The sequence below is a fragment of the Musca domestica genome, unplaced genomic scaffold (genome assembly GCF_030504385.1).
Source record: "Musca domestica strain aabys unplaced genomic scaffold, Musca_domestica.polishedcontigs.V.1.1 75, whole genome shotgun sequence".
Classification (NCBI taxonomy): domain Eukaryota; kingdom Metazoa; phylum Arthropoda; class Insecta; order Diptera; family Muscidae; genus Musca; species Musca domestica.
The window spans coordinates 3,025,369-3,052,186 of NW_026712393.1; the positions used below are offsets into that span (position 1 = coordinate 3,025,369).

The window sequence follows — 26,818 nt, forward strand, 5'->3', positions numbered from 1 at the left end:
CAATGGGTCAGAATTGGGTTTTGGTTAAGATCCACATTTAACATGGAGAACAGATACAAAAACATAGCCAGTTGTGATTTCCATTAGCCCCATAAATGGAAATCACCTACTATATTGACAAATATGTAGTATTTGTGTGTGTGGATACTATGTATAATGCTTTAATAGTCCATGCCATTAAAGAAAAAAATTACAAAATAAGTAAAAAAGATAAAATAAAAACAAAACAAAAAGTGGTTAAACAAAAATGTTGTTAGTTTTTTATATAGTTTTGTTTATTATTAATAATATATATGTAATTATTATTGTTATCTTTATGATGTATGCTTCATATTATTTTATTATTATTATTACAAAAAAAGAAAGGAACAAAGTGTTAAGTGTAAAACAATACAGTTGTTGTTGTTGATGTTAAATTGTATATTGTTGTTGGTGTTGTTTTGATTTTTAGTTAGTGTTGGTTTTTCATATAAATGTTTTTGTTTTTCTTTTGCTATATCCCCGTTGGTGTTGGCGTTGGTGTGTTTGCAAGAGAAATTGAAATTTTGTTTAGACTTCAGTTTGTGGTCTCTTTTCAATCCAGGCCTTAATGGGTTCCAAGGCATTGACACTATCGACGACGCCACGCAATGCTGGGTATTGTTCCAAAATATCACGCTTCACCATGTAGTTCATGTAATCCAAAATGCCGGCAAAGTAGACATCGGCCCAGGTTAACTAAAATCGAAAAAAATATATATTTTTTAATTAGTTACAAAATTGAAAACACAATTGTGAATAAAAATTTGCAATATTTATAAACATGAATTCAAATCAGTTGGTTTGCGAAAAGGAATATTTGAGGATGAAAGGGATTTTTTGTACAGATTCTGTAATTCATTTTTGTTTAATAGTAATTGTATTATAATATCATGGTACAATAAAAAGGTAAGGTAGAGCTACCAGCTGATTACAATTTTTTCTAAGTGTGCCCGACTTCTGCTAATTTTGTGTATGTATTTATTGTTTTGAAAAATTAAAACCGAATATTTTCAAAATTAATGATTGGAAGACGCATAAATTGAGAGACGCGCATTTAAGCTATTCGCCAGTTTTACCATGGAATTGACAGATAGAACCGTCTAGATCATATTTTTGAAAGAAAATCCAGGCATTTAACTGATTTTAAAAAAAGAGGAATAATATTGAATAGATGAAAACTAGTTGTTGCATGCAAATTTGACAGGAAGCGGGCATAGCCTCAGGGCTATATTTCTTCAGTTTTACGATGGCGTTGTACCTCTTAATTGTATCATGTTATAATATAAATTATTGTGTTGTACTACTCCCCATGTACATATATGGGTCTCCTGTTTGTAGAAACTCTGTAGATCATCTGCTCACAGAATTCATGCAATATTTCTTATAGAAAAAAGAAACAAAAATAATTCTCAGAATCGATTTCTACTAAATTTGTTGAGGCATTAATGTCTTTTCAATTCGGTCTTATGCAGGCATGTCACAGAATGTAAAATCGTTCAAGAGTGAAAACGAAAACGGTTTTAGCTTCTCTAAAAAACGGAAAACGCAAAAATTTTGCGTTTTGATATCACTTTCAAAAAGCAGGGTGAAATTGAAATGTTTAGTGATTTTAACGTAAAAAATAAACAGAAGACACATACATTTTACAGAAAATATTGTATTAACCAAATTCTCTTAGAATGAACATGTTTTTGGAATTTATTTTACAAAAATCTATTATTTTTCTAATCCATGATGAAAAATAATAAAAAGGACTTGCGAGGAACTGGTGGTGGTGATATCAATCAATATGTTTTCAGTGAACACGAGAACAGTTTAATCAGAATTTGCGGATTGTATAAAAGTGTCGATGGAGTTGGTGGTGCAGTAAGCTTTGCGGATTTTGTAAGTGGATTAGACCTCAGTTATTCTGAAAAAAAACTTTGATTCGTCATCATCTACACATATTCCAAGAACTCGAAAAACAAGTCAATTAGTTTTAAGTGAATCTGAAAACGAAGATCTTAATTTTTCACCCTAAACTTCAAAGCAGACCACTTCGATTTTAAATAAAAAAGATAGACCAAGATCATGCATTCCAGCTGCTTTTAAAAATGTTTCTACATTGGCAATTGATCCAAGAACACCAACATTGGAAGAAAACCGTTCGCGAACACCTATTCAAAAACGACTTAGAAATAAAAGCTTATCGTGTTCTCCGCCATCTACAGCAATAAGACAAGTGTCGGGCAGCCTAACAAAAGCAAAACCCACGCCTGAAGTAAAAAGACCCCGGGCAAGAACTCCCTCAAAGCAAGATCTAAATGCGCTTTTAGTTGAGGAAAATTCTCATTTACAAAACTTGGAAAAAATTTGTAAAATTCTAGAAGATAACAGTAAGGAAATGAAAAAACAAACTGAAAAGTTGGACAGACTTTGTAACATCCTGGAAAAAAAGTATGTGGAAGAGCAGTTACATAATATTGAAATGCAAAAGAGAATGCGTGAACGGAACGAAATGAAACTCAAAATAGTTGAACTTGAAACTCTTAAATATGCTTTAGAACAGGAAAAAGCAAATACGACTCGTTCTTAACTTTACATTATTTTACACAATGGACTAAAAATGGTGGATCCTTACTCTGCATTTGAGTGAGATAAAGGATCTGATGCGTTCCTCAATGTCCGGCGACGAATTTTTTCAGTAGACCGCTGATTTATTTCTTCATCCATTACAGCAAGTATTGAAGCCCCTGGCATTTTTACTTTTGGTGTTTATATTATAAAAAACAATTTAAACTCTTTTTTTAATTGTCAATAATTTGTTTACGACTTTTTTTGCATGGAGTTACCATATTTTTATTTCAAAAATGTGAAATGATTTTTTTTCGGTTTAGCCAAAACGTACGAGTGCTGAAGAAGCAAAAGCAAATCGTAACGATTTGGAAAAGGTGAAATAAATCGATTTCGTAAAACTTCTGTGACATGCCTGATAATACCCGTTTGGTGCATATTTAACTTGAAATCAGGTAAAGATATAGAGGGTGAAATGAAAAAACTGCAACCAACTTCAGACTGCTGTCATTTCTAAACCATTCGTCCGACAGCTGTTAAAATTATTCCAGTGACGGCTTATTATATTGTTTACAAGCGTACAAAGGCATTTTGGTGAGAATTTTGCAAAAAAAAAAAAAAAAAAAAAAAAAAACAGAAATGGAATGAAATTCAAGCGTGATAGTGTGATTTCTTTATATTTGGCTGGAAAACCACAAGTGGTTATCGTTAGAGCACTCCGGGATTTTAATATGAATAGGTCATTCGTGTCTCGAACCATCGCTTGTTACCGTGATACTGGTAGCGTGATCCGACGTCAAGGAAGTGGACGGAAAAAAACAGCAACATCAGCAGAAACGACTCGAAAAGTAAACAAGCGACTCGAAACCCACGTCGCAGTGGCCGAAAAATGGCTCGTGAGCTGAACATATCGCAATATTCCATTCGACATATATTGAAAAATGAGCTCGGAGTAAAGCCATTGAAATTCCAAAAAGGCCGAAAGTGGTGCACTGCCGAATTTGGTTTTCTCCGATGAGAAAACATTCGTTGTGCAGCAATTTGTAAACAAACAAAATGATCGTGTGTGTTTACTTGCCAAAGAGGTCAGCTGAAAATGTGCACCTTCGGCTGGCCACCAGAACTCAAGCTCCGGCCATGGTAATGGTGTGGGCCGCCATAGCAGCCGATGGTCCGCTCGTATTAATCGACCGTGGCATTAGAATAAATGCCGAATATTATCGCGAAAATATTCTGGAGGGTGTATTAAAGCCTTAGGCACGCAAACATTGACCGTTTGAAAGCCATAATTCGTGCCAAAGTTGACTAATTCGTAAAAATGTAAACTTATTCTAAAATTTGATGCTATTTCCAAAATTTTTTGCTTTTATTCAATAAAATTAAAAAAAAATGTAAAAATTATGGCGTTTGACTTTTTGCAGTTTTTTATCTCACCCTGTATATGGAACTATATCCAAAACTGAACCAATCTTCATTTCTGAGCTGTATTTGATATATTTCCCCGAATATCGTTGTTACGGAGTGCATATAACGGTTGAGGAGGACAAATTTAAAAATCGGATAAACAATCTATATGGGAGCTATAGCTATATCTGATCCGATTTTCACCAAATTTGATATACTTATTTCTAGGCTCAATTTGGTTGTAAGTACCAAATTCCATCCTATTTGGGCTAATATTGTATGTTCGGTGCACAATAAATGGCATATCGGACAAAGAAATATGGGAGCTGTATCCAAATCTGAAATGCACAAAATGTGAAAATTGTATACCCTACACCACAAGAGACTAAATTGAACCTAGGTCACATTAAGCTGTCGGTCTATTAATGGAACAACTGCAGAAGAAGACCTTCCTATAGAAGACCTGAAAAGTTGTTCTATCTAAGGAATATCTGCAAAAGAAATACTATATTTTAAACACTTGTAGAAGTTGTTCCATCTAAAAACATCCTTTGAAAATCGTTTCCTTTTCACCATTTACCTAACAAATTTTGTGATACTGATAAATGGAGTGTTTATTTAAGAAGAAAAATAAAAATCTAGCTCCTTGCCCATCAGTACAATTAAAATTGTATCATGCGCCTAAAGGTATGCTCTAGATAATATGGTGTTCTTTTCTTTAATTAAAAACTTGAAATAAAAAACATTTTTTTTTCTACTGATCACTCACCTTGTTCAATGCCAAATGACCATCGTTATCCTTGACGGTTTGTTCCAATTTCTCCAAATAGAATGGAATGACTTCATTGTTAAGGGTGACCAATTTCTTCTCCTTGATTTCATCCTCGGGTTCGTAGGAAACGACTGCAATTTCTATATATTAAAATACAAAGATTAATCAAACAACATAGACATGCAACTGCACACATTGTTCGCTACTTAGACGGAAATCATTGATGGTATCGACAACAATATCAACTTGTAGATCTTCCCAGGGTGTGGCACCGCACAAGCCCACAGTTTTCGCCAAGAAACGGGCCATTGAAATGCTCTGATGAACACGCTTGCCGTTAACTTCCAAAACGGGCATTTGACCCATGGGCATGGCTATAAAAATTAACGGACGTAGGAAAAATTCAATTGCATCAAAATGGAACAAAATCTGCGAAACTTACTTGGCTTCAATGCTGGCCACTCATCGCGAGTTACACGAACATCCTCGTATTCAATGCCACCATAGGCGAAGAGATAACGCAATGGTTCGGCCAAGGCTTTGACATTGAAATAGAATAGAGTGTAGGTGTTCTTAACGGGTTCAGCTGGTGGGGCTTCGCCTTCAGCTGGTGGTGGTGCCTCGCCTTCGGCGGGTGCTGCTGGTGCCTCACCTTCGGCGGGTGGTGCAGCTGGTGCTTCATCGGCCATGTTTTATGTCTTAAATGAAAAACAATCAAAGAGAGATATTTTTAATTTATGTTTATTTAAAAAAAAAATCTTTTCAATATCAGGGCCTTCTATTTTTTGCCAAATTTTGAAATACACTTTTCTCTGAGGGGTTCTTGTTTTTAATCCACTTGTTATCATAATTAGGTCAAAAGGTGTTATAAAAATACTTTTGATAAATGAGTTCATTTTAATAGGTATGTAGCCATCTCAATTTGGAAATCATTACGCTTTTTATTGATAAGATAAAAAAAACATATTGTCATGGTCTTTAAGATAGCATCTTATGTTATTGATCAATGGACGCACATGATATTTTACAGTACTGTAGGTATAAAGTAATTAGCGGTAATATACCCGAAACGTCACGATGTAAAATAATATAATTTCCTTGTAGTTGTAAACAATGGACTTTCATTTTTTAAAGACCAAACAAACGGACGAAACAACATTAAAAAAATGTCCAATGACTGGAAAGCTCTTTGACGAACATAATGAAGGTTTTCGAGGTCCATCTATCTTCCGTTTTCAATTTTGACCATGGTAGAACAATATAGGTAGACGCATCGAGACAGCTGCTGAGACAATGAACAGTCAAACCAATTTCGGAATTGAAAATGTTAAATGGAAAATTATTTAAATTTGCAAAAATTGTTGAAAAACTCGTATTATAAAAACCTCAGAAATGACGTCGTCTAAGAAAACATATAAAAATCTACTCATATTTGAAAAGACATTTACAATTTTTTGACATATCAATAGCGTTGGTGCATCTACCTGTATTCTTCTACCATGTGAGAATCGATTGTTTCACTTTTGAAGAATTCTTACTATGGTAGAAGAATACAGGTAGTCGCATCGACACAGTTGCTGGAACGATGAACTGTCAAACCAATTTCGGAATTGAAATGTTGAATAAAAAATTACTTAAATTTGTAAAAATGTTCAAAAAAATGCGTGTATCCATATTATAACATTTGACAAGTAAAAAAACAGTAATTTTTAATACTCTCCGCCATTTTGAACGAATTTTGGCAATTCTCAAAAAAAAATAAATAAATAAATAAATAAAATCCGTTAAAATTCTGTTAAAATGTTAAAAAATACAGAATATTGCCGTTATATTGGGGTCTATTCGAAGACGTGTACCTGCCCAGGCAACTTTTGCCATAGGTCATTACAATACCCAAATACGAGTCTTGAAAAAATCCGGGGAATAATGTAGCTAAAATTATCCAAATACAGCATTAGGGAGGTACCGATATATGGGGGGCGATATGAAGACCTGGACTTGCATAGACAACTTTCTGTCACAGGCTGTAGTAACTATTAGGAACTTCAAATAGGAAATATGAAACAATTTCGGTGAATATTGTTCCTAAAATCGTCAAAATACCGAATATAGGGAGGTACTGATATGTGGGGCCTATGCGAAGACTTGGAGCTCCATAGTCAATTTTCTGTTCCAGACTGTAGTACCTATTAGGAACCTCAAATATGAAATTTCAAACAATCCCCGTCCACTTCCTTGACGTCGGGAAACGCTACCAGTATTATGGTAACGAGCGATGGTACGAGACAAGAAAGATTTATTCACATTTAAATGCTGGAGTACTCTAACGATAGCCACTTGTGGTTTTCCAGCCAAATATAAAGAAATCACACTACCGCGCTTGAATACGGTACTCATAAAGAGTGTTAAGCTGGCAAAAAGCCCTAATGTAAACATGCTATAAGACGAAATATGTCTCATGGTAGAAGAATTCAGGTAGTCGCATCGACACAGCTGCTGGGACAATGAACTGTCAAACTGGTTTTGGAATTGAAAATGTTGAATGAAAAAATATTTAAATTTGTAAAAATTTTTGAAAAATGCTTATTATAACAACCTCCGATTTGCGTCATATAAGGAAATATCTAAAAATCTACTTATTTTTGATAAAACATTTTAAAAATTTTGACATATCAATTATCCCAAGCGTTGATACATTTACCTTTATTCTTCTACCATGAGATGTCTTAACATTTAATTAAACTACGCCCCAAAAGCAGCAAACGCAGCAAAGCTCTGTCTATTCTGGCGACATTAGCTTCAGAAGACTTAGTATAATGGAAATTGTTTTTAATGACGTTTAACTCCTACTTTCATTTTCCAACGGTTGAATGGATTTGACTGCACATTTACGTGCATAAAGTTGTCTCATGATCCGATTCAAAGAAACCTTGTTGGTCTTCTTCGTCGAGTATTACTTTTGCATGGGTTTTTGCTTTTACTGCACCCACAGAAATTCCTGTGAAAATAGCGTCGAGACGAAAACGGTTTCCGATTTACTTATGACAGTGAAGACCCATTAACTACACATGCAATTTACGTCACTCGGTGTGCTCCACAAAAAGGTGAACACAGTTATTTATGAATAAATTGGAAGTGAAATTCCAAATACAGATGGCAACTGAAGGGCGTTGTCATGAAAACTGTACCCAGACAGATGCGGCAAACTGTTGCTGTTGCTTGGAAATTGCATGCACACATGAATCACTATTTGCAGTTATTTTTGAATGTCTCTGGATGATTGTTGGGGTTTCTTCTTGTCGTGGAGAGCATACCTACATCTTCATGCCACCACCATTGTTGCATACCACCATTCGGGCGCTGTATGCAACGAGCACGAATCAAGCCAATTAACGTTGCAAATATTTCTATAAGATAAGAATCTCCTAAACGAAAAGACAATTCAAGCAGAAGCAACGGAAGCATCGGGACAACAGCAGAAGAGGATGAATTGAGAATGAACTTACCAAAAGTGGGTAGTACTTACAATGCCAACAAAAAAGTAAGCTTTTTAGGTGGGTTGACAACAGCAAACCGGTTACCGGCAGCTATTACTGACTGGAGGCCAAAAAGCCGGTAGGGCGATCGCCCGACCTGCCGGCCGGCCGACTCAAGAAAACAACAACAACAACAAAAAAAACGGTCAAAATAAGAAAACCAGTTAGAAACAAAACAAGAAAAAATCAATTGAAGGCAACTGAACGCATCGGATTATTTTGTGTAAATTTCATCGACCTTACAGCACTTGGCTGTATTCAAACGGAAAAAACGAGGAGAAATGCATAAAAAATTCGCAACAGAGGTAACGTCAAGTATTATGGATTATTTGAAAAATTCGAAAATTCTACTGACACATGATAAATTGTCTTGAATCAGAGTTGTATTTAATCATCAAACATTGGCTAGAAAGGCTAAAGGTATAAGTACATAAGAAGCTTGAAGTCATGGCTAGGCATATTTTGTGACATTTCATAAAGGGATTACAGAGCCGCTCTAAAATCCTGCCGTCGTTTTCCATTATAATTTGACATTAATATGCCTAGCCATGACTTCAAGCTTTTTATGTACTTGTACCCTAACAATTCAAAATTCAAGGAACCAAGAAAAATGAACTAACAATAAAATAACTGAGAGGTAAACAATAATCTTCTTTCATTCAGATTTTGGTAGTTTTAAGATGCTATCACACGATAAAGATGTCTATGGCCGAAATCGAACTAAGTCAACCTAAAACTCCTTTGTTTCTCTACGAAGAAGTCAGCCGATGACTTAAGCCAGTCAAAAAAGCTTTTTATGTAATTTGACCTAGAGGGTTTTACATATGTGCTGTCACTTTTATTATCCATGTGTATTTCCGTTGGTATGTCAAATTTTACATTTTACATATGGCTCATAATTCTTGGTAGATGCATCGACACTCACTCACTCCAAAAATAAATAGATCTTAAAAGCTTTTATTATACAACGCCAATCGGAGGTTTTCGTTTTTTTTTTTTCATTTAAAAATTTCAATTCCAAAATTGGTTTGACAGCTCATTGTATCAGCAGCTGTGTTGATGCGCCTACTTGTGTGATTTTATCATGGAGGTTATATATCATTTGATACGGCCGAAACGTGCCTCAACGAAATAACGATTTTAGACCCTAGGTCTTTTTGGACCAAATCCGTTTCAGGACATTTGGAGTCGATCTAGCGATGTCCGTCCGTCCATCTTTCTGTCTGTCTGGTGTGCACGATAACTCTCAAGAGTATCCGAATATTATTATAAAACTTAAATCGAGTTCGAAGATGGGCAATATCGGTCCAATACTTCTGGTACCTCGAAATTTGAAAAAAATGTTTTTCTGCACAGAAAAAGAAAGGGTAATCCGTTTTGGTCAACTTTGCAAATCCTAGTATTTACATCAGTGCTAGGTCAGGTCAAAAATGGACAATATCGTTCCACTGCATCAACTACCTTTCCCACAAAGGGTCAAAATTTTGAATAATTGTAACTCTTGTTATGTAAGAGTCCGATTGTCTTCAAACTACACACATCAACAGAATATATCGGTCCACTCTTTCTTGTACCTCCCCCACAAAGGGTTAAAATTTTGAATATATATGAAGCTCATAAGACGCGAAATTAACATTAGATTCCATTAAGACTTGGCATATCTCAATATTTCCATCAACAAAAGATCTGTTATAAAGATGGTAGAGATCGAACCATTCCTTCTGGTACCTCCCCCACAAAGGGTTAAAATTTTGATTAAACAAAAGGATAAAATCCGAAATAAGCATCCGGTTCTCTTCATGTTACACACATCCCATTATTTCTACTAACACAATATTTACTGTGAAAATGGAGTTCATCGCTCCACTCCTTTTGGTACATCCCCCACAAAAGGGTCAAAATTTTGAATCATAAAATCTGAAACAATCATCCCGCTCTCTTAATATTCACACATGCTTTTATTTTACTAACACAAGATCTGTGTGAAAATGGTACATTTCGGCACATTCCTTCTGTTACTTCCCTTATAAAGGGTTCAAAATTTTGAAAAACAAAACGCTCATAAAACGCGAAATAATCATCCGGCTCTCTTCAAATTTCCCACATCCAAACATTTTTGTTAACGCAAAATCTGTTATGAAGATGACAGATATCTGCTAACCCCTTCTAGTACATCACCCACAAAGGATCACAATTTCCAATACTAATAGCTGTCATAACTTGCTATATCTAAACATTTCTCTTAGCCAGAAATCTGATATGAATAATGTAATTCATCGGAATTTATGAATTCGTATAAAATTGAGTATAAATGTTCGATTTCCTTTAAAATTTGCCCATGACAATATTTTTATCTATATTAGATGAAGTAGAATATTTCGGTTTTCCCTTTATGGTATCGGAAAAAACCAAAACTTCTAGATTCTTGCAGGATCTGGAAAAGACAACAACTGATAATTGTTTTTAATTTGGTCTTCCTTTAAATTTATAGATTTGTCTAGTTGTTATCATTTACAAGGGCTTTCATGGGTTTATCTTCGATTGTGGTTTATCACATTAATATAACATCATCATCATCGTGATTATCATCCAACAAATAGAGATCGTGGCGCTTTATTTATTGATTGTCAACATTTGATGCATCTATTTGGCCATTTGCCCACTGAGTCAAATCGAAATTAAACGTTTGTTTTTTTTTTGTTGTTAGTATTCAAATAAATCAATTGTTCTTGTTTTTTTTCTAATATTGGAGCTTTTCTTATTTTGAAACCTCAAATTGCATCGAATTGTTGTTTACCTACATCCCCTCACTCAAACTAATCGACGAAATAGTCTCCCATTGCTTGTTGCACTGCAAAAAAAAAAAAAAAAAACAATTTCGTCATGCATTTGTTTGCAGTTTTGTTAAGAGAAGTCCATACCTTTTTCGAATTTATTTCAATTAATTGTTTAATTTATTTTTAGTTCCAACTATTAAATTTAGTAGAATTGTGTGAGTGTGTGTGTTTGAATGCAATTTATGCAAATTTCATTGTATTTAAATTCAATTCTTTGCCTTTCTTTAATTTCATTTGTAGACAGACAGACAGACAACCATCCAATTAAATCTAATCAAGGTTAAAGAATTGACATTTTGTGCCTTTGTCGTGGCCAAATAAGTCAATGATGAACTATCAGCCCTCTCTCTCCCTCTCTATCTCTTCTATGACATGGGAAGTAATCAACAGGTAATTGTTAATGAGAGAGGTAGAGGGTGAAGAAGTATATAAATACCTCAGAAATTTAACGAGAAAATGACATAAATGAAATGATGTGGAGATTGAAATTTTATTATTCAACACACATATCATAGTAGGGTATATAGTTATACTCCTAATTAAATTGATTTATATAAAACAGGGACTCATATTTTTATTGTACGATTTTTTTTTTTTGTTTAATAACTGCTTTTTACATTTCAATTAAACACCTGTTGTGTTCCCATACTTTTCTTAAGGGTAATACAACTAAAGGTGAGAATTAGTAAAATCTCTCAGAGAGAACTGCTTTGCCAGAAAGTAGGGGAACGAACAAAGAATCTAGTAAAAATGTTAAAATTGTATAGCAATCCTTTAAAATCAATAAATCAGCCAATCAGAAGTTGGCAAACCGACAAGAAGTTGGCAACACGGCCAAATTTGTCTTGAAAAAGTAGAAAAAGAGAACCTCATATTTTTATGCTTCATTTTCAGTAAGTGTTACAAGTTTTTTCTGTATTAAGATGAAATATTATAAAAAAAGTAGAATATGTTACTATTGCTGTGCTCCAGAACATGCAAAAATCTACTAGTTTTGCAATTTTTTCGATATCATAAAGGGAAAATTTGTTATCGTAGTAAAAACTTTTACATTCTTGCAGTTCTGGAACAGACAAAATATCAAAGTACATGTATTCTGGAACAGAGCAGTAATGTTATTCTCTAACGCATTTTTTAAGTTACCGACAAAATTCGGTAACCTTGAGACCCAAAATTTTGATATAAAAAAGAAGTTAAAGTTGAAAACATTGATATCTATTGGATTTCGTCGCTAACTTTCCGAAAATTTTCGTAAATTACAGAAATTATAAGCATTTTAGTGTTACGGACTTTTGTCGGTAACTCAAAAAGTTAGTTAGAGAATTCCACTACAGGGCCTCAAATCTTTTTCTATAAAAATGTGAAATGAAAAATATTATAAAGGAAATATTTTTCATTTCATATTTTCATAGAACAAGAATCCGGCCCCAGGTATTGAAACATAACTTTCATCAACATATTTATACTATGTTCACATAGCACGAAACTCGGTCTTTATTCGCTGTTTGACCCGTAATTATTAAATATCTACTACTTTATCCTCCATTTTCTCTTCTCCGAATAACAGTGACATATGTGTCATTCCTTATATATCTGAATAATAAAAAAGGCATTTAAAAATAAAGGCCTACATGTGAGAAACTTGTCCATCTAAAAATGCTGTGGAAATACCGATGTAAAAACTCTTTGAGATACAATTATTTCTTCTTTTCATTTAAGTGCGTAATTCACGTAATTTCGTTCAAATGCCTTAGAACTAAAAAAAACAGTAAACGAAGTCCAAGAGTCGGTCGGTTCCGACTTTATGATTTCCTACGCCCCATTACATATTTAGTGGAGCAGTATATATGGGAGCTACAGCTATATCTGAACCGATTTTCACCAAATTTGACACACTTCTAGGTTTCTAGGCTCAATTTGGTCCACAATAAATCGGCAAATCGGGCGAAAATACATACGGGAGCAATATTTAAATCTGAACCGATCACTACAAAATTTGGGAAAGGTATTTCTGTGCTGTATTTGGCATACAGGGTGAGATGAAAAAACTGCAACTAATTTCAGACTGCTGCATTTCTAAGCCACTCGTCCGACAGCTGTTAAAATTATTCCAGTGAAAGCTCATTATTTTGTTTACAAGCGAACAAAAGCATTTTGGTGAGAATTTTTCCAAAAAAAGTTATTTAAGCGTGATAGTGTGATTTCTTTATTTTTGGCCGGAAAACCCCATGTGGCTATCGTTAGAGCACTCCAGCATTTAAATGTGAATAAATCTTTTGTGTCTCGTACCATCGCCCGTTACCGTGATACTGGTAGCGTAGCCCGACGTCAAGGAAGCGGTCGGAAGAAAACAGCAACATCAGCAGAAATGGTTCGAAAAGTAAAGTAACAGTACGTTTACATATAAATGGGTTAACACACAGGATTTGGATTAAAATTGTCATATCCATTACTTATACTTCAAATAAATCCTCTTGAAGTAGGTTAACCCTGCAAAAAGTTCTAACGTAAACATAGAATAAAGATCGAAACCCGCATTGCAGTGGCCGAAAAATGGCTCGTGCGCTGAACACATCGCAATATTCCATTCGACAAATATTGAAAAATGAGCTCGGGCTAAATTCATTGAAATTCCAAGAAGTGCTAGAACTTACACCGCGACAGAAAGAAAATAGACTCAAAAGTGCTAAAGAGTTGCTTCGCTTGGCCGAATGTGGTGAACTGCCGAATTTGGTTTTCTCCGATGAGAGAACATTCTTTGTCCAACAGTTTGTAAACAAAGAAAATTATCGAGTTTATTCAGCTGAAAATGTTAAGATTCGGTTGGCCACTAGAACTCAAGCGTCGGCCATGGTGATGGTGTGGGCCGCCATAACAGCCGATGGTCGCTCTCCGCTCATATTAATCGACCGTGGCATTAGAATAAACGCCGAATATTAATATTAAAATGTTCTGGAGGGTGTATTAAAGCCTTGGACATTCCAACAGGACTCAGCACCATCGCACTCAGCACGCGCCACCCAAGAATGACAACAAAATAAGATTCCACGCTTCATTCCCCGCGCACATTGGCCATCAAAATCTCCGGATACCAATCCGTTGGACTATTGTGTCTGGAGTGTTTTGGAAAGCAAGGTTGGCACTAAAAAATACGAAAGTGTCGATCACCTAAAGCAAGCGCTTCGCCGGGAATGGACCAAAATATCGCAGAGCAACATTCGGGCAGCGTTTGACGGTTTCATTGGCCGTTTGAAGGCCATAATTCGTGCCAAAGGTGACCAATTCGAACAAATCTAAACTTATTCCAAAATGTTATGCTATTTCCGATATTTTTTGCTTCCATTCAATTAAATGTAAAAATTATGGCGTTTGACTTTATTACAGGTTTTTGATCTCACCCTGTACACAATGAGCATTCGATCAAAATGAGCTCCTCTACCAACAACCCAGTCGATGACTTAAGCTAGTCAAAAAAAAGCGTTTTATGTATTCTTACCTTTACTGAAATTGAATATTCTCCGCATTGTATCAGAAAAATCAAAAATGTGGATTTCACCTATCCATCCAGTAAAGCCAGTCGATTTATTTTTGCGTATAGAAATGGAATTGATAGTTTAAATCTAGTGGATTTATTATGCTTGTGTGGCGCTTTGATTTGTTTAATTTGACATGTAATAATGTAGAAGTATCGAAAGTAACGGATGTAATTGGAATTCAATTCCAGATCATAGATCATTAGACCATTATTCCCAAAAAAATGAACAAAAAATCAAACTAAGGGTGCAAGTACATAAGAAGCTTGAGGTCATGGCTAGGCATATTTTGTGACATTTTATAAAGCGATTATAGAGACGCACTAAAATCCTGCCGTCGTTTTCCATTATAATTTGACTTTAATATGCCTAGCCATGACTTCAAGCTTTTTATGTACTTGCACCTTAAAATAATGTAAATTACACAACAACGTCTTAACTTTTGTCGAAAAATCCCCAAACGCCAACGAAATTCTATAAAAATCGGGTCAAGGATTCCCCATTTTTAAACTTTGAGAAAATCTATTTTTGCACAGAACTTCCACGTTATCATAACGAAATTCAAATAGTTTTATTTACCTTTTTTAGTTTGAAGCAAGCCACGTTCTTATCGCTTACTATAACACAGAGTTCGCACAAATGTGTTATGATGTACTACTAAAAACAAGCGTAATTTATAATCGTAATCTTGAAACAAAAACAATTATTTAATACAAAATCGTTGTAAATATTCGCGTTTTGTTTTTTTTCTGTTGGCTAAATAAAATTCATTATCAAAAAGATCCACGAACCTGCACCGATTGATCGTCACTGATCGACAAATGTGCCGCATTACGAAATTTTGTAATCAGATAATACCGCTGCATTGATTACGTTTGAAATTCGGGCAATCGAATCGAATTTTTCGAAATTCCATTCTATTTTTATCAAGTTGTTGTTGTCGTTCAATTGATTTACATTACTTTTTTTTCTTGTAATTGTTGTTGGGTGTATTCTAACATTTCTTTTTAGGTTACAAATAAAATTCAATAAAAGAAAATAAAATAATTTTGAAAAGAAATAAACTTTCGCTGGCAAATAAAGTTTTTGTTAATGTCTTTCCTTTCATCGATTTATGTTCATTGTCATTTAATGTTTTCGAAATATATCCACTTTTCATCGATTACATCACATTTCGAAAAAAATTGTCACTGTGATTTTGAAATTGTTTCAATATGAAATTTCATAAATATTCTTTGTGCACATTATTTCTATTCATCTTTCACATTTCACAATTATTTAATATTTTTTTTTTTTATTTCGAGTTCATTTAATTGTTTCAGTTTTTTTTTCTCAAAATTTCTTTTCAATTCTTACCTTTACAAAAAATTAATTTAAAAATTCAAATATTTAAGTTCTAGTTCACTACCGATTTCGTTGAGTTCGTATTTTTATGCCTCTGAAGCCTGTTACACAGCTGAACCTTTGAGTGTAACTGAGCAGACTACATTGGCGTTATGTTCAACTTAAGGTTTATATACGAGCCGAACCTTGCCAGTACAACAACGTATGGTGGTGTATTTGCCGCATCGTATCTTCGTTTGTGGTGAGTTATGGGCGTTGTTGCTGCATTCAAGTGAGTAGATAAACACAATTGCCGTGTACTCGCAAAAGGTTCATAATGCCATGAATGGGAAGTTGGAATGTCTGAAAAAAAAACTGCAGGGCCAGGTGGATAGTTGTTGAGTAGTAGTTGAGAGCAAAGTTGTATTTCAGAACGTAACGTTTTTACTACAATAACTAATTTTCCTTTATGCTATTGACAAAAAATGCAAAATTAGAAGATTCTGGCAGGTTATGGAACAGAGTAAAAATCTGTCTGAAGTTTGATTGTCTGAAAACCTTCACAGCCAGGTGGATATGAAAGTAAAATTGTATTTCAGAACGTAAAGTTTTTACTACGATAACCGATTCTTCCTCTATGATATCGAAAAAAGTGCAAAACTAGTAGAATCTTGCAGGGTATGGAGCGGAGTAAAAATCTTTTGCTTATGACCTGGAAATTTATTTTATCTTTAAAAAACCTGCAGCAATTCTCCAAAGTCCTAGTTTGCTTCTGGAAAATAAAAAAGAGAACCGGACGCGAAAAGTGGAGGGCTCATATCCAAAATGCCAATGTTTGCCAGCTACGAATTTTATTAGAGCGAAAATGCAACTCTTTAGAATTTGTAGGGATCTGTAGGTTCGTTTAAAGTAAAAGCAAATAAACGTAGGAAAATCCGCAAAAATATAGGAAAAGAGGGAAAATTGGCATCGTTTTAGCCCCATAATAGGTGTAACGTAACAAAGTCAAACGCTTTTTTTTAAACTTTATTGAATGAAAGCAAAAAATGTCGGAGATAGCATCAAATTTTAGAATAAGTTTAGATTTGTTCGAATTGGACACCTTTGGCACGTATTATGGCCTGCGGCCAATGAAACCGTCACATGCTGTCCGAATGTTGCTCTGCGGTATTTTGGCTCATTCCCGGCGAAGCGCTTGCATGAGGTGATCGACACTTAGGTATTTGTTAGTGCCAACCTTGCTTTCCAAAATACTCCAGACACAATAGTCCAACGGATTGGTATCTAGAGATTTTGGTGTCTATTGTGCGCTGGAAATGAAGCAAGGAACCTCATTTTGTAACCATTCTTGGGTGGCGCGTGCTGAGTGCGATGGTGCTGAGTCCTGTTGGAATGTCCAAGGTCTGAAGCCAAAATGTTTGCGTGCCCAAGGCTTTAATACACCCTCCAGATTATTTTCGCGATAATGTTCGGCATTTATTCTGATGCCACGGTCGATTAATACGAGCGGAGAGCGACCTTTGGCTGTTATGGCGGTCCACACCATCATCATAGCTACGCTACCAGTATCACGGTAACGAGCGATGGTATGAGACACAAAAGATTTATTCACATTTAAATGCTGGAGTGGTCTAACGATAGAAATCACGATCAAACTATCACGCTTGAATTCAATCACGAATATTTTTTCTGGAAAATTATCACCATAATGCTTTTGCACGATTGTTAACAATATAATGAGCTGTTACTGGAATCGGACAGCTGGCTTAGAAATGACAGCAGTCTGAAGTTGGTTGCAGTTTTTTCATATACTTTTATTGATATATCCATGGTACAATAAAAAGGTAAGGTAGAGCCATGGTAGAAAAATACAGGTAGATGCATCAACGCTTAGGAACATTGATATGTCAAAAATTTTGAACTGTTTTTTCAAAAATAAGTAGATTTGTATATGTTTTCTTACACAAAGACAATCGAAGATTATTATGATATTCCTTTTTCAACAATTTTTACGAATTTGAATAACTTTTCATTAAAAATTTTCAATTTCAAATTTAGTTTGACAGTTCATTGTCCCAGCAGCTGTGTCGATGCGACTACCTGTATTCTTCTACCATGGGTAGAGCTAACAGCTGATTAAATTTTTTTCTAAGTGTACCCGACTTCTGTCAATTTTATGTATGTATTTATTGTTTTGAAAAATAAAAAAAAATATTTTCAAAACCAAAGATTGGAAGACATGTAAAGCTATTAACCGGTTTAGCGATGAAATGAAAGATTGAACAGTCTGGATCATATTTTTGACAGAAAATCCAGGCATTTCATTCATTTTTCGCGCTATTTAACTCATTTTAAAAATGAGTAAAAATATGAAAAAAAGGAATTAATCTGTATTTCTGTAGTTTTACGAAGCTGTTCTACCTCCTTATTGTATCATGGATATATCAAAATTAAATAATTATGAGATAAAAAGACCTGTAATATAGTATGTTTTCATTAGAGCTTTTTCTCGGGTTAACCTCCCTTATGAGGATTTATTTGGCGTATATGCAAAGGAATTGGCAATTACTACATCCAGTAAACTTTAAATGAAAACCACTGGACTTAGGATATGACGTATACACAATTGGATTTATCCTTGGAATTCATTGGTTATAATAAATTACCATACAAAAATATATCTTTCCAGATTGGATATTTTTTTAAATCTGGTACAGAATCTACATACTAATCATGGTAGAAGGATAAAGCTAGTTGCATCGACACAGCTGCTGGGCAATGAACTGTCAAACTAATTGTGGTATTGAAATTTTTGAATGAAAAATGATTCAATTTTGATAAGTATTGTGTAAAAAAATAATATTATGTCAAACTCCGAATGGTGTCGTATAGGGAATATACAAATTTACATTTTTTTAAAAACATTTAAAATTTTTTGACATATCAATGTTCCCAAGAGTTGATGCATCTACCTGTATTCTTCTACAATTATACTAATATTATCCAACGCTGCTTTCGCACTTAAAACTTCATTAGATTTTAAGCAATAGGGAAAATCTCCCATCCCTGCTTTGAAATGCTCGTGCCAAACCTACGCTACACACTGCTCTTTTTTGTGCTCATTTGGTCGCTTAATGGAGACTAATCGGCTAAGATATGCTATTTAAATAAATTTTAATTATAATTATAAAGTAAATTAAACAATTGTTAGGCATACCTGCGGATGGGGATATAAATAATTGAATAGTTATGCAAGTAGTCACGGTAGTCATAAATATAAATGCCAAATATAAATTATCTACATACATTTTGTTGAATTTCCTATAACATATTTAAGAATCTCATGATCCTCCCAACGATTCCATTTCACCTCCAACCTTACTCAATAGTCAACACGTTGCACACACTTTACACCTCAAAGCGAATGTCTGTCGCTATTAGAGAGTTCGGTGAGTTATTCGAAATCGATTGAATCGATTTCTCTCATGTCTCCTCGTCTTTACAACGATCACTCGTTCGTTCGCTCGTTCGTTTCAGTTAGCGATGGCGTTGGTGTGTTATGTAGCACAAGTCCAACTAATTTTAACTTTGATGTTTTACTTTTTTTCGACTCTTTTCGATGGATTTGTCTTGTTCTTCGCCTGCTTTGTTTTTGAGATCAAAATCTGTTCGATTATTTACCCAAGATAATGAGATCGCAAATATTGCGTTTGTCTGTCTGTCGGTTTGTCGTCGGTTCATTTGTGTGACGTCTTTTGGCGTTCGGTTGCAGATGATCGATTGATCTATTTAAAATTAATAAATGCTATTGATTTCAAATACCTTTTTGGATTTTGGGTAATTGAATTTAATGAGTTGTTTGCAGGGTAAAATAAATATTTTTGTTTTCATACTTTTGTTTTTCATATTTAAAAAAAGTGTTTATATTTTTTAAAGTTGTTGAATGGAGGAAAGCTTACATGATTTATTTAAATACCATTAAAACTATTTACTCTTCCAACAAAAGATTTAACATCCTTCCATATATTATCGTAGTCTCCTACATTGGCAAAGCAGAATGTTTATTTAGTAATCTATTTGATACTGAAGACATTAAGTATATAATGTATAACCTGGCAATCTGATATAAATAAATGGCAAAATTTAAAATCTAAAAAACAACCTTCCATATGTCCCGTGTTATAAAAAATACTTTACAGAACTCGACAAAAATACTACAATAGGTGTGTCTGGTTACCCTAAAGTTTGTAACAATTGTTACAAATTGTTACTGGAAGTCGTCTGTTAACCCAAAAGTTCTGCAAAAGAGAGCGGTTGGAGAGAGACATTTTGACAGTTCTTTCAGTGAGAGTTTGCAAATTCTTGCTGGAAAAATTTCTTCCTGCAATCTCTTGCAACTCTTCTTCTTCTCATTCATCGACATTTAATCAGATGTTTTCTATTGTTTACTTATTTCTTTTTGTGCTTTTAATTTGAAAATATTGTTTTGGAATTAACAAGACTATTTGTTTTTGGAAAACAACTTTACAAAATGTGAAAAACATAAATATTAATATGTAATAAGAAAATAAGACTATTTCCAACATTTTTAGACAAATGCCATTAGCAACAGGTTTAAAGGATTCAAATCTATCTTCCTTTTATTGCTCATATTTTTATTTTATTGCCAATATCCTTTTTATTTATAAAACTTGTGAAATTGGTGGTGGTTCCTTTCGTTTAATTCTTTTAAAGGGGGACAAATTGGTTTGTTTTGACAAATCAGCTGATTAGTTGCAAGCTTGTGCAGGAATACCGTCTGTTTACTTTTCGCAATTTCCTTGCAAAAGAGAATAAAACTACCTTACTCTCAAAGAAAGATGTTGCTGGACAATTCCTGCAGGGAAAGTAACCAGACACACCTAATGTCGCATCCATGGTAGAATCAGAAAGGTAATCTTATGCAATCATACGATAACAATTTTCTTATGTTTTAAAAAACGTCCTTAAGGATAGAGTAAATAAAAGACATTTCTGACTGGCTTAAATAATTGGCTGGCTACTTCGTATAATCGAAGAATATAGGTAGATGCATCAGCGCTTAGGAACATTGTTATGTCCACATTTTTAAAATGTTTTCTTTTTTTAAAAATAAGTAGATTTTTATATGCAACCATATACGACGCAAATCCGAAGTTGTTATGGTATGTATTTTTGAACAAATTTCTATAATTTTTCATTCAAAAATTTCAATTCCAAAATTGGTTTGAAAATCCATTGTCCCAGCAGCTTTGTCGATGAGAAACAAAGGGGTGACAAAGGGGTGACTTGACTTTTGACTTGATTTTGGCCCTAGGCTCCTTTGTTCTTTTCCGAAGAAGCCAGTCCATTACTTAAGCCATTCAAAAATGCGTTAAATGTATCTTTAGATAAGGGCGTTCATCATAAAATATGACATTTAGCTCCGACCATGTATTTTGTCATTTCACGCCTCAAGGCAGAATATTTGTGTCTCCTCGGAATTAGCATATCAACTCCATAAGCCGGTGTTCAGGCGAAGATTCGAGCAATTACAGAATTTCAGAACTAGAGTAGCAATAACTCAGGCTTAACTATTAGAAACATTCCACAAGGATAGTGAACCTGCTATTGGAGCCATAACGTCCAAACCATTAAAATCATAGGGCTCTATCAGTAGTTTTTTTTTTTTTTCAATTCCAAATTCGGTTTGACAGTTCATTGTCCCAGCAGCTGTGTCGAAGCGACTACCTGTATTCTTCTACCATAGTACAGACGAAATTTTTCGATCACAGCGATCCCTATTTTCATCGGAAAAAATAATTGAATCAAGAGTGTTGTTTGTTTGTTTGTTTGTTGTGTAAAAATATATAAAACAAATAAAATAATATTAGTTGGTGTTGCCGACAGATTTATACCCCCAGCCTTGAGTTATGATTATTCAAACTGCTGACATTTTATTGGGGGGAGGTTCCGAAACAGTTGGCCAATTCGTATCTGACCTAAGACTGATAAAAATTTTACAACGTGCCAGATTTGGACTATATCGACTACTATATGAAATATGTGCAAATTTTTGGAAAATGTGGAAATACGTGTGAGGTAACAGATATAGCGGACCGAAGTATTCCATTTTAATACTTCATATAATATAGACAAAAATATTGGAATGTGCAAAACTTGTATTAAATCGAACATTTATATCCATTTTTTTACGAAATCATAAATTTCAATAAATTACACATTCATATCGTGTTTCTGGGCATGGTACAATAAGGAGGTATAACAACTTCGTAAAACTACATAAATACAGCCCTGAGGCTATGCCCGCTTCCTGTCAGAATAATTCAAAATTATATCCAACAAGTTGTTTTCATTTATTTGATATTTTTTGTTCATTTTTAAAATGAGTCAAATAGCTCGAAAGAATAATGAAATTACTGGATATTATCTCAAAAATATGATCCTAAGTTTTCTATCTTTCAATTCCATGGCAAATCTGGTTAATTTCATTAGTGAGCGCCAGCAATTTAAGCTTCTTCCCATTGCAGAAAAATACAGGTAGATGCATCAACGCTAGGGAGCATTAATATGTCAAAAACTTTAAATGTTTTTTCAAATAAAAGTCGATTTTTATATGTTTTTTTATACAACGTCACTGGCAGGTTATTATAATTCGCGTTTTTCAAAAATTTTTGCAAATTTAAATAATTTTTCATTCAACATTTTCAATTTCAAAATTGGTTTGACAGTTCATTGTCCCAGCAGCTGAGCCGATGCTTCTACCTATATTCTTCTACCATGCTTCTTCCATTCATTGATTTTGAAATTATTTTATTTTTATTTTTCAAAACAATAAATATGTACATACACAAAATTGGCATAAGTCGGGCACACTTAGAAAAAAAAATTGTAATCAGCTGGTAGCTCTACCATACCTTTTTATTGCACCATGTTTCTGGGCCTCAATTCTTGTTCTGTGAAATGAAAACTTTTATAAAGGAATGAAATATCAAATGAAAAATTTTATAAAGGAAATATTCTTCATTTCATATTTTCATAGAACAAGAATCTACTCCCTGGTTAAGAGAAATATTTGGCTCAAAATATCGGATACCGGGAGGTACCGTTATATGGGGCTATTCCAAAACATGGTATAGCCACCTCCACCGGAGCTAGAACCCCCACTGGAGCTAGAAATCATCAAAATACCGAATATCGGGAGGTAACGTTATTTGGCGGCTATATCAAAACTTGGACCGATATATCTCATTTCCAATACCAACCATCCTAGACACAACTACAATTGTTCTGCCAAATATCTGAATGGTGATTTCAGCAGACAGACGGACAGATAGAACCGGGCATCGTTAGATCGACTTAGAATTTTATGCTGATCATGAATATATATACTTTATGGGATCTACGACGAATATTTACGAATGTTTTCAAGTCGGAGGGTATAAAAAGGCTAAGTTTAGGTTGGTAGCACTATAGCTGTAGTTAGGACTTAAGTTGGAAATACATAAAGCGCATATTTGGCTGGCTAAAGTCATCGGTTGGCTTCTTCGGAAATGAACAAAGGAGCCTAGGGCCAAAATCGAACTAAGTCAACCTAAAACTCCTTTGTTCATCTACGAAGAAGCCAGCCGATGACTTTAGCCAGCCAAATATGCGCTTATGTATTTCCAGCCTTAGCTCCTACTTTATTTTGGTCATCAATTTGACGTTCGAATTCAGGTAATGAAGCGGAACGATTTTTTCTTTGGCTGCTCATTAGGTATATAACAATCGACGGAGCCGTGCTTTCTGTTTTGTCGGCGGCCTGGGAGAAGTGTAGTTGAAAAATATATTTTTGAAGTTTTTTTTTTCGCTTGGCAAAAATAATCGGCTGCTTCTCACATTTGAAAATAACTATGCCAGTCATTTCGACGAGTTCAACGAAATGATAAACTTAATATATCCTCTTCAAACTATGATGAATGGCATAAAAGTGACAATTTGTTACCCAAAATAATAAAACTTTTAATGCATATTATTAAATTACAATTCTCATTCGAACAAATTTAAGTCATTAAATTAGCCCATTTTGTAAATCTATTCCGGACAGCCCAAAGACCTAATTCGGAAAAAACCACATGTGAGAAAATACCACAACTCTGTAACAAATTTGCGGTTGCATAGCCAAGATTGAATAACGTTCAGTAAGAACGTGAAATAACCACAAAATCTTCTCTCGTCGAGGTGGTGGCGCTTAGGCCACTACGACGATGCCATGAATTAAAAAAAAACATCAAAGCCCTAAATTACCCATAACAGTAACAATCATTGAAAAAACAATTATTAACAAATTTATTAAGAAATAATGAGTGATGACAATTGGAAATTGGATACTTCAGATTACATATGCACGTTGACAGTTGCAAAACTGACGAACAAATCATATTACCCATATTTCACCTTAATTCAAACAACAGTCATTAGAGAATAAATAATTAAACAAAGGCAATTTGTTTAATTCCAAGCGACATCTCAATTACATAAACAAATATTAAATTGAAATAAAAAAAAAACGCTTTTTGGGGATCGGAACGTGGTTTAATTAAGAAGGTAACCTCGTGCAATCATATGCTTATATTTTTTTCGAATTACACATTTTACAACATTTTATTGTCGAAATGTATATCTTTAACTCCAGACGGGAACCAGATATATAGTTAATTTTAATTTTGGTAGTGTATATTAGAAAAAAATTAAATGCTGCTATGCTATGCTATGCTTATTTGAAATTAGGTTACCTTCTTAATTATACCATGGTTGCCAATATATATTTAAGGTTGAAAATAGGGCTCGCTGTGATTGAAAAAGTGCGTATGTACCATGGTAGAAGAATACTGTTAGTCGCGTCGACACAGCTGCTGGGACAATGAACTGTCAAACTAATTTTGAAATTGACAATTTTGAATGAAAAATTATTGAAGTTTATAAAACTTGTTCAGAAATACATATCATAATAACCTCCGAGTGTCGTCAGATAAGAAAACATATAAAAATATACTTAATTTTGACAAAATATTAAAAAAAATTTGACGTATCAATGTTCCCAATCGTTGATGCATCTACCTGTATTCTTCTACCATGGTATGCACGTACCATAGTAGAAGAATACAGGTAGTCGCATCGGCACAGCTGCTGATACAATGAACTGTCAAACCAATTTTAAAATTAAAATTTTTGAATGAAAAGTTATTCAAATTTGTAAAAATTGTTGAAAAATGCATACTATAACAACCACCGGTTGGCGTCGTGTAGGAAAACATATATAAATCTACTTAATTAAAAAAATAACATTTTAAAATTTCTGACATACAGGGTGAGATGAAAAAACTGTAACCAACTTCTGACTGCTGTCATTTCTAAGCCACTCGTCCGACAGCTGTTAAAATTATTCCACTGACAAATCATTATATTGTTTACAAGCGTACAAAAGCATTTTGGTGAGAATTTTCCAGAAAAAAATTATTCGTAATGGAATTCAAGCATGATAGTGTGATTTCTTTATATTTGGCAGGAAAACCACAAGTGACTATCGTTAGAACACTCCAGCATTTAAATGTGAATAAATCTTTTGTGTTTCGTACCATCGCTCGTTACCGTGATACTGGTAGCGACGTAGCTCGACGTCAAGGAAGTGGAAATGGTTCGAAAAGTAAAGAGGCGGCTTGATCAAAACCCGCGTCGCAGTGGCCGAAAAATGGCTCGTGAGCTGAACATATCGCAATATTCAATTCGACAAATATTGGAAAGTGAGCTCGGGGTAAAGCCATTGAAATTCCAAAAAGTGCAAGAACTTAACAAAATTATCGTGTTTACTTGGCAAAGAGGTCAGCTGAAAATGTGCACCTTCGGTTGGCCACCAGAACTTAAGCGCTGACCATGGTGATGGTGTGGGCCGCCATAACAGCCGATGGTCGCCCTCCGCTCGTATTAATCAACGCTCGTATTAATTAAATGTCGAATATTATCTGGAGGGTGTAGTAAAGCCTTGGGCACGTAAACAGTTTGGCCGCAGACCTTGGAAATTCCAACAGGTCTCAACACCATCGCACCCAGCACGCGCCACCCAAGAATGGTTTCAAACTGAGGTTTCTCGCTTCATTTCCAGCGCACAATGGCTACCAAAAACTTCGGATACCAAACGTCTATTCTCTCTGGAGTATTTTGGAAAACAAGGTTGGCACTAAAAAATACTAAAGTGTCGATCACCTCAAGCAAGCGCTTCGCCGGGAATGGGCCAAAATACCGCAGAGCAACATTCGGGCAGCGTGTGACGATTTTATTGGCCGTTTGTAGGCCATCATTCGTGCCCAAGGTGAACAATTGGAACAAATATAAACTTATTCTAAAATTTGATGCTATTTCCGACATTTTTTGCTTTCATTTAATAAAATTTTAAAAAAAATGTAAACATTATGGCATTTGACGTTGTTGCAGTTTTTTTTGTATCTCCATTATATATTCCGATTTCGAGTTAATTGTTCACCGAATGGCCAATATAAGTCCAAATGACCTGAATTTTGGCACATTCAGTCGAATTTAGTCTAGAAGCAAGTACATCAAATTTAGTGAAAATCTGATCAGACATAGCTATAGCTCTCATATATATATGTTTCATCCGATTTGTTTTTTAAGTCTCTCACATGCGTAATAAGCATTCCATAACAATGATATTTGGTACCAGATATCAGATACAGCCCATAAATACCTCTGTCAAAATTTATCAAGATAGGTTCAGATTTGGAAATATAGCTCCCATATATATCTTCAACCGATTTCGGGTTA

At 34.4% G+C, this 26,818-nt stretch overlaps 1 protein-coding gene across 5 annotated transcripts; it reads right to left on the reverse strand.

The window, feature by feature from the left end:
- Positions 1-250: 250 nt before the first annotated feature.
- Positions 251-16,168, reverse strand: GST (glutathione S-transferase). Of its 5 annotated transcripts, none has more exons than XM_059130423.1 (5): positions 16,013-16,168; positions 5,193-5,448; positions 4,957-5,124; positions 4,748-4,890; positions 251-717 (listed from the first exon to the last, which is right to left on the reverse strand). In XM_059130423.1, the coding sequence occupies exons 2-5, from the start codon at positions 5,437-5,439 to the stop codon at positions 550-552; spliced, it is 726 nt and encodes a 241-aa protein (XP_058986406.1). In that variant the 5' UTR covers positions 5,440-5,448; positions 16,013-16,168; the 3' UTR covers positions 251-549.
- Positions 16,169-26,818: the final 10,650 nt, after the last annotated feature.